Source organism: Castor canadensis, chromosome 1, assembly GCF_047511655.1.
Source record: "Castor canadensis chromosome 1, mCasCan1.hap1v2, whole genome shotgun sequence".
In the NCBI taxonomy this organism is placed as follows: domain Eukaryota; kingdom Metazoa; phylum Chordata; class Mammalia; order Rodentia; family Castoridae; genus Castor; species Castor canadensis.
This window is the reverse complement of record NC_133386.1, coordinates 73,136,738-73,150,123: the sequence shown is the minus strand read 5'-3', so window position 1 is coordinate 73,150,123 and position 13,386 is coordinate 73,136,738. Positions and strand designations below refer to the sequence as shown.

At 36.1% G+C, this 13,386-nt stretch overlaps 1 protein-coding gene across 3 annotated transcripts in view; it reads right to left on the bottom strand.

Moving 5' to 3' along the window:
- Positions 1 to 13,386, bottom strand: part of Rngtt (RNA guanylyltransferase and 5'-phosphatase) — a 315,951-nt gene that overhangs the window by 126,083 nt on the left and 176,482 nt on the right. For all 3 annotated transcript variants that reach the window (XM_074078340.1, XM_074078333.1, XM_074078336.1), the window contains exon 13: positions 6,565 to 6,665. In XM_074078340.1, the coding sequence (XP_073934441.1) occupies positions 6,565 to 6,665 (101 nt within the window). The remainder of the gene's footprint in view (positions 1 to 6,564; positions 6,666 to 13,386) is intronic.

Here is a 13,386-nt window from a genome sequence, read left to right as displayed (position 1 = left end):
ACCAAAGAAAGAATACTGAAGGCTGTAAGAGAAAAAAACCAAATAACATACAAAGGTAAATCCATGAAAATAACATCAGACTTCTCAAAAGAAACATTAAAAGCAAGAAGAGCGTGGGGTGAGAACTTCTGGGAACTGAATGAAAATAACTTCAACCCTAGGATGCCCTACCCAGCAAAACTATCATTCAAAATAGATGGAGCAATAAAAGTCTTCCATGATAAGCAGAAACTAAACCAATATGTGACCACAAAGCCACCACGGCAAAAGATTTTTTAAGGGATTCTGCACACAGAAAGTGAACCCAACATAACCATGAAAGGGCAGGCAGCACCTAACCACAGGAAAAGAAAAAGCAAGAAAGTAGAGAGTAATCTCAACTTAGGTACACACAATCAAACCTTCAAACAACTAAGACACCTAAATGACAGGAATCACCACATACCTATTAGTACTAACACTTAACGTTAATGGACTTAATTCCCCTATCAAAAGGCACAACTCGACAAAATGGATTAAAAAGGAAGATCCAACAATTTGTTGCACACAGGAGACCCACCATACTGACAGAAATAAGCATAGGCTTAGGATGAAAGGCTGGAAGAAGATTTACCAAGCCGATGGCCCCTGAAAACAGGCAGGAGTAGCAATACTTATCTCTGACAAAGTAGACTTCAAACTTACATTGATCAAACGAGATAAAGAAGGACATTCCATACTAATAAAAGGGGAAATAGACCAAAAGGAAGTAACAATTATCAACCTATATGCACCTAATGTCAACACACGCATTTCATCAAACATACGCTGAAGGACCTGAAAGCATATATTAACTCCAACACAGTGGTCGTGAGAGACTTTAACACCCCATTATCATCAATAGATAGGTCATCCAAACAAAAAATCAATAAAGAAATCCAAGATCTAAAATATGCAATAGGTCAAATGGACCTAGGTGATGTCTACAGAACATTTCATCCAACCTCTACACAATATACATTCTTCTCAGCAGCCCATGGAACCTTCTCCAAAATAGATCATATCCTAGGGCACAAAGCAAGGCTCAGCAAATATAAGAAAATAGAAATTATACCATGCATTCTATCTGATCACAGTGCAATAAAACTAGAACTCAACAACAAAAGTAAAGACAAAAAACATGCAAACATCTGGAACTGAATAACTCATTGTTACTGAACAATGGGTCGTTGATGAAATAAAAGAAGAAATTAAAAAGTTCCTGGAAGACAATGAAAATGAAAACACAACCTACCAGAACCTATGGGACACAGCTAAGGCAGTCCTGAGAAGAAAGTTTATAGCCATGAGTGCATATATTAAAAAGACTGGAAGATCCCAAATCAATGACCTAATGATACATCTCAATCTCCTAGACAAACGAGAACAAGCAAATCCCAAAACAAATAGAAGGAGAGAAATAATAAAAATGAGAGCTGAAATCAATGAAGTAGAACCAAAAAAACCATACAAAGAATTGATGAAACAAAAAGTTGGTTCTTTGAAAAAATAAACAAGCTCAACAGACCCCTAGCAAACCTGACTAAAATGAGGAGAGAAAAAACCCAAATTAGTAGAATCAGGAATGCAAAAGGGGAGATAACAACAAACACCATGGAAGTCCAGGAAATCATCAGAGACTACTTTGAGAACCTATATTCAAATAAATTTGAAAATCTAAAAGAAATGGACAGATTTCTAGATACATATGATCATCCAAAACTGAACCAAGAGGAAATTAATCACCTGAATAGACCTATAACACAAAATGAAATTGAAGCAGCAATCAAGAGTCTCCCCAAAAAGAAAAGTCCAGGACCTGATGGATTCTCCGCTGAATTCTATCAGACCTTTAAAGAACTGATCCCAACCCTCCTTAAATTGTTCCACAAAATAGAAAGGGAAGGAAAACTGCCTAACACATTTTATGAAGCCAGTATTACACTTATCCCAAAACCAGGCAAAGATGCCTTCAAAAAGGAGAACTATAGGCCAATCTCCTTAATGAACATTGATGCAAAAATCCTCAACAAAATAATGGCAAACCGAATTCAACACCACATCAAAAAGATCATTCACCACGACCAAGTAGGCTTCATCCCAGGGATGCAGGGGTGGTTCAACATACGAAAATCAATAAACGTAATAAACCACATTAACAGAAGCAAAGACAAAAACCACTTGATCATCTCAATAGATGCAGAAAAAGCCTTTGATAAGATCCAACATCATTTCATGATAAAAGCTCTAAGAAAACTAGGAATAGAAGGAAAGTTCCTCAACATTATAAAAGCTATATATGACAAACCTACAGCCAGCATTATACTTAACGGAGAAAAACTGAAACCATTCCCTCTAAAACCAGGAACCAGACAAGAATGCCCACCATCTCCACTCCTATTCAACATAGTACTGGAATTCCTAGCCAGAGCAATTAGGCAAGAAGAAGGAATAAAAGGAATACAAATAGGTAAAGAAACTGTCAAAATATCCCTATTTGCAGACGACATGATCCTATACCTTAAAGACCCAAAAAACTCTACTCAGAAGCTTCTAGACATCATCAATAGCTATAGCAAGGTAGCAGGATATAAAATCAACATAGAAAAATCATTAGCATTTCTATACACTAACAATGAGCAAACGGAAAAAGAATGTATGAAAACAATTCCATTTACAATAGCCTCAAACAAAATCAAATACCTAGGTGTAAACCTAACAAAAGATGTGAAAGACCTCTACAAGGAAAACTATACACTTCTGAAGAGAGATTGAGGAAGACTATAGAAAGTGGAGAGATCTCCCATGCTCATGGATTGGGACAATCAACATAGTAAAAATGTCGACACTCCCAAAAGTAATCTACATGTTTAATGCAATTCCCATCAAAATTCCAATGACATTCATTAAAGAGATTGAAAAATCTACTGTGAAATTTATATGGAAACACAAGAGGCCACGAATAGCCAAGGCAATACTCAGTCAAAAGAACAATGCAGGAGGTATCACAATACCTGACTTCAAACTGTATTACAAAGCAGTAACAATAAAAACAACATGGTACTGGCACAAAAACAGACATGAAGACCAGTGGAACAGAATAGAGGATCCAGATATGAAGCCACACAACTATAAGCAACTTATCTTTGACAAAGGAGCTAAAAATATACGATGGAGAAATAGCAGCCTCTTCAACAAAAACTGCTGGGAAAACTGGTTAGCAGTCTGCAAAAAACTGAAACTAGATCCATGTATATCACCCTATACCAAGATTAACTCAAAATGGATCAAGGATCTTAATATCAGACCCCAAACTCTTAAGTTGATACAGGAAAGAGTAGGAAATACTCTGGAGTTAGTAGGTATAGGTAAGAACTTTCTCAATGAAACCCCAGCAGCACAGCAGCTAAGAGCTAGCATAGATAAATGGGACCTCATAAAACTAAAAAGCTTCTGTTCATCAAAAGAAATGGTCTCTAAACTGAAGAGAACACCCACAGAGTGAGAGAAAATATTTGCCAACTATACATCAGACAAAGGACTGATAACCAGAATATACAGGGAACTTAAAAAACTAAACCAAAACTAATGAACCAATAAAGAAATGGGCATGTGAACTAAACAGAACTTTCTCAAAAGAAGAAATTCAAATGGCCAGAAAACACATGAAAAAATGCTCACCATCTCTAGCAATAAAGGAAATGCAAATTAAAACCACGCTAAGATTCCACCTCACCCCTGTTAGAATAGCCATCATCAGCAACACCACCACCAACAGGTGTTGGCGGGAATGCGGTGAAAAAGGAACCCTCTTACACTGTTGGTGGGAATGTAGACTAGTACAACCACTCTGGAAAAAAATTTGGAGGCTACTTAAAAAGCTGGACATCGATCTACCATTTGATCCAGCAATACCACTCTCGGGGATATACCCAAAAGACTGTTACTCCAGAGGCACCTGCACACCCATGTTTATTGCAGCACTATTCACAATAGCCAAGTTATGGAAACAGCCAAGATGCCCCACCACTGACGAATGGATTAAGAAAATGTGGTATCTATACACAATGGAATTTTATGCAGCCATGAAGAAGAACGAAATGTTATCATTCGCTGGTAAATGGATGGAATTGGAGAACATCATTCTGAGGGAGGTTAGCCTGGCTCAAAAAACCAAAAATCGTATGTTCTCCCTCATATGTGGACATTAGATCAAGGGCAAACACAACAAGGGGATTGGACTATGAGCACATGATAAAAGCGAGAGCACACAAGGGAGGGATGAGGATAGGTAAGACACCTAAAAAACTAGCTAGCATTTGTTGCCCTTAACGCAGAGAAACTAAAGCAGATTCCTTAAAGCAACTGAGGCCAATAGGAAAAGGGGAACAGGAGCTAGAGAAAAGGTTAGATCAAAAAGAATTAACCTAGAAGGTAACACACATGCACAGAAAATCAATGTGAGTCAACTCCCTGTATAGCTATCCTTATCTCAACCAGCAAAAACCCTTGTTCCTTCCTATTATTGCTTATACTCTCTCTACAACAAAATTAGAAATAAGGGCAAAATAGTTTCTGCTGGGTATTGAGGGCGGGGGGAGAGGGAGGGGGCGGAGTGGGTGGTAAGGGAGGGGGTGGGGGCAGGGGGGAGAAATGAACCAAGCCTTGTATGCACATATGAATAATAAAAGAAAAATGAAAAAAAAAAAAAATAAAGTCAGACCAAGAAAGTTAGATACCTACTCAGGGGCCCCAGACAATTGTTTTCTAACAATTTTTTGTCATTAAAACCAATGGCAAATCAAGTTATAAACATTTAAGGATATAAAACATTAAATACCTTAATATTTAAAACTAATGTTGATATGCCTCATTTGATCCTTTGTTTAGGATTCACCACACTACACAGTATCCTTTTTTTATTATTATTCATTTATTTACATGTGCATACATTGTTTGGGGCATTTCTCCCTCCTGCAGCTGCTGCCCCTCCCCCACCCCCAGCTTACAGGCATAACCTGTTCTGCTCTTATCTCTAATTTTGTTGAAGAGAAGACATGAGCATAATAAGAAAGACAAAGCATTTTTGCTAGTTGAGATAAGGATAGCTATACAGAGAGATTCCTAGCATTGCTTCCATGTACAAATGTGTTACAACCCAAGTTGATTCATCTCTAACTGATCTTTACACTGGTTCCTGATCCCCTTCTCGTGTTAATCTCTGTCGCTTTAAGGTTTCTGTATTAGTTCCTCTGGAGTGGGGACATCAAACACTTACATGTTTTGGGTTTACTACCTATCCCCATACCTCCAGTATGTGCTCTCCCCTTGTCCTGTTACCCAAGTCCTACAACATTGCTGCATTTGCCCTAGATCTAAAGTCCGCATATGAGGAAGAACATAACGATTTTTAGTCTTCTGAGCCTGGCTAACCTCGTTCAGAATGATGTTCTCCAGTTCCATCCACTTACTTGCGAATGATAAGATTTCATTCTTCTTTGTGGCTGAGTAAAATTCCATTGACTACACAGTATCCTTTCTTTTAAAATTAATGCTCTCATAAGAGACTTATTTTAACTTTATGGAGTCTGGATGCTTATAACCAATAACGTAACCTTTCTTCCACTATCTACAAAGGGCGTATCTGAGTTTTACCTTTGGTAGCTAAAATGAATTTCATGGCATGTACTGGTAAACCTTAATCTCTTTGCTACTGTTACCATACTTACTTTTTCTTTACGATTTCCTTGATTCAGCACTTTTTATTCTTATCGTACTTGCTTAGGTATGTGTTAAAGCTTGTAGAACAAAGTGAAATAAAGCAAGGTTTTGAAGTATATTCATACTAAAGCACCATGTATTCTAAAAGAACAACCAATAAAGTTACAAAAGGAAAAACGGCCAATTAGTGAAAACATTCACTGATACTTAGTAAACATTATGAGAAATCCTAATGCAAGTTAACCACTAAAACTTTACCCTAATATTCATAAATGTTTGTTATGCCATATCCTTCAGTCACTTATTTTAATACATCTAATTATGATACCAATGATATCTTACATATATAATTTATTTGATAGGATTATTTTCAGCAACATCTCACTTCACTTTTACAACTTGACTATATTCATGCTTTTCATATAACTGATAACTATTTAAAATAAAAAAGGACCTTATGAGTAAACTTAAAAAAACTGTAAGGATGGTACAAAATAACAAGAAAGAATAATCTGTGAAAATTTAAATACATATATTTGTCTGTAATGTGTATTATAAAATCTTTTATAAAAATTTGTAAAATATATGTAAATGTATATAAAATGTCAGTCAATGAACACTGAAGCTTTATACAGAGAATCATTTCATGTAAATATCATGCGGGCAAGTGGGTATGGTGACACACACCTGTAAATCCAACACTGGGGAGACTGAGGCAGGAGAACCATGAGTTGGAGATCAGCCTGGGTTATGAAGCAAAATCCAATAAACAAGCAAACAACCCCCTCCCCCAAAATCATTGTGGTTAGGGGAGTGCACACCTACCCTTCTCCTCCCATTCTTGTTATCTTTAGGCGAAAATCCACAGAATTCAGACTAGGAGGTTTCCATTTCAAAATATCATCACATCGACCAGGTTTATATTTCTAAAGTGAATTAAAAAGATACAATAATTAGCAAGAACCTGAAAGTTAAAAGATTCAAATTGTTAAACACAATATTACTTTTATACAGCAAAGTTGTTACTTCTTTTGGTCTTTCTCCCTTCTCTACCAAAAACATAGTACTTGCTTATGAGAACCCAGAAAAAGAGTAAAACCAGTTATTCAATCCAATGTTTCTATGACTTGAATAATAATTTCTGTAGTTTTTAGTGCACAACGTTTGTTAAATTTATTCCCAGTCTTGGTGATACTGTCAAAACAAAAAGTCAGTTTGTTTCTATATACCAGCAATAAAAACCCAAGAAGAAAATTAAGAAAACTTATAATAGTATGTAGGAGAACAACATACCTAGAAACAAATTTAACTAAGTAATTAAGTAAGTGAAAGACCTGTATACTGAAAACTACAAAACACTGATAAAAGAAGTCAAAAAATACCCAAAATGCAAAGTGTTGGCAATAATGGCACCGATAGGTTTCAGTTCTTACTGCACCCTTAAGCTTCTCTCTCTCTCTCTCTCTCTCTCTCTCTCATTTTGGGGCCTATATTTCCTTACCGAAAGAAATAACATATTCATGGACAGAAAGACTGGATATTGTTAAGATTTCAATACTTTTAAGTGTGGGGTACACACCTATAATCCCAGGAATTGAGAGGCTAAGGTGAGGAGACTGATGAGTTCGAGGCCACAAAGAGCAAGACTATATCTCAAAAGCAAACAACTAACCAACAACAACAACAAAAATGTGGATAGGGAAGGGGAGGGGAATCAAAATGTAGATTTGAGGTCACAAGAGGCTAAAGGGTGGGGAAAAAGGAGAGTTACTGTTTACTGGTTACAGAATTCCTGTTTGATACATATGGTAACAAGTTTTAGAAATAGTGGAGATGATCATATAACATTGCCCATGTTGGCACTAGTGGGAGGGGGGAGGATGTAGAGAAAAGGTGTAAGAGGGTGAATATGGTGGAAATACTGTGTACTCATGTATGAAAATGGAAAAATGAGACCTGTTGAAACTATTCAAGGATGGGGGGGAGGGGTAAAGGAGAATGATGGAGGGGGTGAATTCAAGTATGATATATTGTAAGAACTTTTGCAAATGTCACAATCTACCTCCAGTACAATGATTAAAAAAATATTTTTAAAAGTTTAACCTGGAAAAAAAACAAAATATTTTCCATGTAAATACAGACTACTGAAATAACAGGTATTTTAAAACTAATTAAGTGTGAATATTTATTGTGTTCTTATCATTTTGTTTTGAATACAAATATGAATAAATCATAGCTATTAGTGTATTTCTGTATTCATTTTATAGGTAACATGACTGGAATGCATAATTCAATAAAATCAAAGGTTACTTGAATGATTTTTATAGTAATTTTTAATAATAATTATTGCTGTACTGGGGGTACATTGTGACATTTACAAAAGTTCTTACCATGTATCATAGTTGAATTCACTCTTCCATCATTTTATTGTATTCTTAAGGTGTACAACATGATATTCTGATAAATATATAGTGAATTACTACAGTAAGCCAATTAAAATATATATCTCCTCACAGTGTGTGTGTGTGTGTGTGTGTGTGTGTGTGTGTGTGTGTGTGTGTGTAAAAGTAAGTGAAATCTATTCTCTTAGCAATTTGCAATACACAATATGCCATTACTAACCATGGTTCTGGTATTGTGCATTAGATCTTTAGGCTTATTCATCCTACAGAGCTGGAACTTTGTCTTCTGACCTACATCTATTATGCTTATTTTGTGTAATTGACTTTTTTAGATTCCACATATCAGAAAGATCATACAGCAAGTTACTTCCCATGCCTAGCTTATTTCACTTAAGAAAATGTCCTCCACATTCTTGTCACAAATGGTAAGGTATCATTTTTAAAGCCTAAATGATATTCCAATGTATGTATATACCACAACATCTTTATCTGTTCATCCACTGAATGACATTTGAGTAGCTTCCATATCTGGGCTACTATAAATAATGCTGCAGGGGACATGGGAGCACATTTATCTTTACAAAATACTGATTTCATTTCCTTTGGTATGTACCCTCAAGAGGCATTACTGGGTCATAAGGCAGTTCTATCACTAACTTTCTGAGAACATCCCCACTGTTTTCCTTAATAGTTGAACCAATTTACATTCCCATAAATAGCATACAAGTATTCCCTTTACTCCATACCTGATATTTGTTATCTCTTCTTATCTTTTTGACAATAACCATAATAAAAAATTGTATCTCATTCTGGTTTTAATTTACATATACGTGTTGACCATTTTTATATCTTCTTTTGGGAAAAATGCCAATTCAGGTGCTTTGCTCAACTGGATGATTTGGGGTTGGTTTGTTTGATATTAAGATATGTGAGTTCCTTAGAGTACACCACTAATACTAACCACTAAACAAATAGTTTCCACATATTTTCTCCCAAACTATCTTTTCATTTTGTTGTTTCCTTCACTGTTCAGAAGCTCTTTAGTTTGATATAATTCCACTTATTTTTGGTTTTTTGCCTGAGTTTTTCACAAGGTATTCAAAGCACTGCCAACGTTAATGTCAAAAAGGTTTCCCCTCGTATTTTTCTTTGAGTTTTAAAGTTTCAAGTCTTATATTCTGGTCTTTAATTCATTTTGAGTGGGTTTTGGTATATGTCATAAGAATCCAATTTCATTTTTTTTGTATGTGAATATCCATTTTTCCCAATACCACTGATTGAAGAAACTAATTCCCTATTTTGTGTTCTTGGTGACCTCTCCAAAAATTAGTTAACCTAGAACTGGGGGTGTAGTGATGGAGTATGTGCTTATTTAGCACGCACATAGCTTTCGGTTCAATCACCAGTACCAAATCAAAAAAAAAAAAAAAACACAATAGTAATTAGTTGACCAGAGATGCTTGAATTTATTTCTGGGCTCTTTGTTCTGCTTTACTGGTCTATGTGTCTGTTTCTGTTACTATTACTCTGTTTTGATTAATACAGCTTGGCAATATCATTTGACATCAGGAAGTGGGATACCTCCAATTCTGTTCTTTCTCAAAACTACACTGGCTATTCATCAAGGTCTTTTGTGATTCCATACACTTTTTTCCCCCAAAGTTTAACAGATTTTTGTGGGGTCTTCAGGATTTTCTACATATCCCTGAAAACAGGGATAACTTTACTTTTTCCTTTTCCAGTTTAAATGATTTCTCATTTTCTTGTCTGTTCTTGCTAGTATTTCTGATATTACGTTGAACAGATGCAGTTAAGGGAGTATACTTGCCTTATATCAGATTTTGAAGGAAAAGCTTTCAGTTTTTCCCCATTGGTTATAACATTAGCTGTGGCCTTTTCATAAATCACTATGTTGGAAAATTTTTCTTCCATACATATTTTGTGGAGCGTTATTAAGCATAAAAGATGTTTTGCCAAATGTTTTTTCAGTATCTATTCAGACAGGCATGTGGTTTTTTTTTTCTCTTTCATTCTGTTACTGTGATGCGCCATATTGGTTGATATGGATAAATTAAAACCTTGCATCCGAGTGATAAATCCCACTTGAGGATTTTAAATGTATTTTGAGACTATAAACGAGAGGACAAAATATTTTCTTTGGGTTGCTTATAGATAGAGAAGTGAACACTGGAGATCTTGTGGATTGGTAAGAGTCATATAGGTTTGCAGTATGAAGTATATGAACAAAAACACAGAACAGAAAAGCACAGGATCTACTAAAGGGGGAGCAAATATGTCAACTCAGCAAGAGCAGTATGGAGAGTGGGAACAATTTTGATACTTGGGAAGAAAACTGCTGGGTATCCTCATAATTAATACTATTTTTAAATATACAAATCAAGTTACATTCTAACAGATTTTTATGAATCTAAGAAAAAGTGCAAAAAACCTTAGCCATGGATAGCCAATTTCAAATAGAAGTCCATATGATGACAATTTGATATAACCTAATTTTTACTAAGAAGGACCAGCCACTGAAGTTTGTAGGAAACACTTTTTATATGCAGTACATTTAAGAACATACTAAGGACTGGGGGTGGGATTTAAGTGGTAGAACACCTGCCTAGCAAGCATGAGGACTTGAGTTCAAACTCCCAATACCAGACAAAACAAAAACACTAACCCCTCCCATCCCATGTGCCCCAGGTATTGTGTTTGAATATTGGTAAGTATGAAATCAAATAGGTAAAATTTAGGTAGAACTTTTCATCCACATATTTTCCATGAAAGATTCACTTAGATAACATATAAATGAATCTCTTTAGACTGAAACTACCAAACATTCCAGTTGTCAATCCATTAAGAAATAGAATCCAATAATATTTTCATCATTTTCCTAGTAAGGCATATTCGGTAGGAATGTAAAGTCACTCACTATGGTAATGAGAGTCCAAAAAGAATAACAAAGGACTGTGTACAAGGAAGAATGAGCTGGAAAGGAAATAAATACAATACTTACTTCTATAGAAAAAAACCCTGATTTTGCCAGGTGAGCTGTTTAAAACAAACAAACTAGGGAGTAGATTTTCATCTCAACCCAATTACCAATATAACTCAACATATCTGTTGCCATCTTAAAGAAACAATACAATCAATGTAAATATCAGGCAACAAAGTATTATGTTAGGAAAGTGTTTATCAATTAAGAACAGAACCTGGCTTCCAGATAGAGGATGGCCATATGGCAAAGGGAAGTCTCTAAAACTAAAGTAGGTAGGAAACTAACTGGAAGCATAAGTGTTATATTCCTTGTGTAAATCAGTAGTTCTCAACAAGAGGCATCTCAACAGGATCCCCAGGGGCTATCTGGCCAGGGCTGGCAATGTTCTTGGTTGAACACTACAAAGGGAAGGGTGTGCTACTGCCATCTAGTGGGTAGAGGCTAGATATGTTACTAACTAGAGTTGTGGCACAGGACAGCTTGCCACAACTAAGAATTACCCAGTTCAAAATGTCGATTCTTAGCCAAACATGGTGGTGGTGCATGCCTGTAATTCCAGCACGGGAAGATTTCAAGTTCAAGGTAAGCATGGGCTACACAGCAAGCTCCAGACCAGGCTGGGTTATATGGTTAAATGCTTACTTTAAAAAAACTAATTGTGCCAGGGTTGAGAAACTGTTGTAAATGAAGACAAAAACAGTAACACCAAAGGTGACATATACTTAGTGCCTCTTTGCCTCTACCAACTTAATAACATTAAGTAAGTTCAGAGTGTGAGCTGCTTCTATTCTGTTTGTAAAAATACAGTAGTAGCATTTTACTTGCCTACAACAGGATATCTAGATGAGGTCTAAAATGCACTGCAGCTGTATATTGTAATTTTCAAATGGTAAGATGTGACTAGTTATGTTCTCAGAATATATATTCCAGGTCCTACACTGAAATCTGACACATAGTTCATTCCTCACAAAGCTCATACCTGAAACTAAGATCTCTGTCCTCACTTTGATATTAGTTTTAATATTACTAGATAGTAATGCTACTGGAAAAAGTAAAATGATGGAATTTTTTTGGCAGTACAAGAGTTAGAACTCAGGGCTTTGCACTTGCTAGGCAAACACTCTGCCACTTGAGTGATGACCCAGTATTTTTTAGATAGTATCTCACCCTTTTTGCCCAGGGCCAGCCTCAGATCCTGATCTTCCTACCTGTATCTGCCACCTAGCTGGGATTACAGACATGGATCATCACACTCAGCTTGTTCTTTGAGATAGGGACTCACTAACTTTCTTGCTAGGACTGGCCTTAAACAGTGATCCTCCTATCTCCACCTCCCAAATAGCTGGAATTACATATATGAGTCACCTTGCCTAGCCTATATTTTAAAAATACACATCTGTCATGCGTTTGTTCTTTGCCTTCTTTTTACAGGTTCTCAGTATATGTAATAACTCCTATAAGACTCCAAATATACCCACAATGAAAATCACTCCCAAGTCTTCATCTTCTTATTGTTCTACCAAAAAGATCTAAATCCCCATTTCTGAATATAAAGTATGGCAAGCACAACTCTCCCTTGTTGATGTCCTTACAGAAGACCTAAATTTTCAAAACTAAAGCATCATCTATTCTTAAACAAAAAACTCGTTCTGGTCCATTCTGACTTCCATTTCTAATTAACATGAATGCCCCGACTAGGCAAACTTGAAACTCCGAATCATCTCAGTGCAATCTCCATTGCTTCCATCCTCCAGCAACATTTTCATAACTTTCTCAACCAGGCTACAGCATAACCTAGCTGTTACCCCATTATCAAAAGGCCCTGTCAAATGTAATAGATCGCACAGCCCTGGTTAATGGCTTATTGAGTAGAACACAAGCTTCTCAACCTAACAACCAAAGGCCTCTCCGCCATATGCAAAGTCATGTATCCTCTCTAATTTTATGCCCTCCTGTGGCCCTTACATAGAATAATAAAGACAGCAATAATCTATTTATTTAATTTATTTATTTTTATTATTTATATCTGTTCATATGTACATATATTGTTTGGAACATTTCTCTCCCCTGCCCCCTCCTCCACCCTCTCCTGCTCCCCTCCAACCCTCCTCACTTCCAGGCAAAACCAGTTTTGTTGAAGAGAAGACATAAGCAATAATAAGAAAGATATAGTGTTTTTGCCAGTTTGTGATAAGGATAACCATACAGAGAGATTCCTAGCATTGCTTCCATGCACATGTGTAT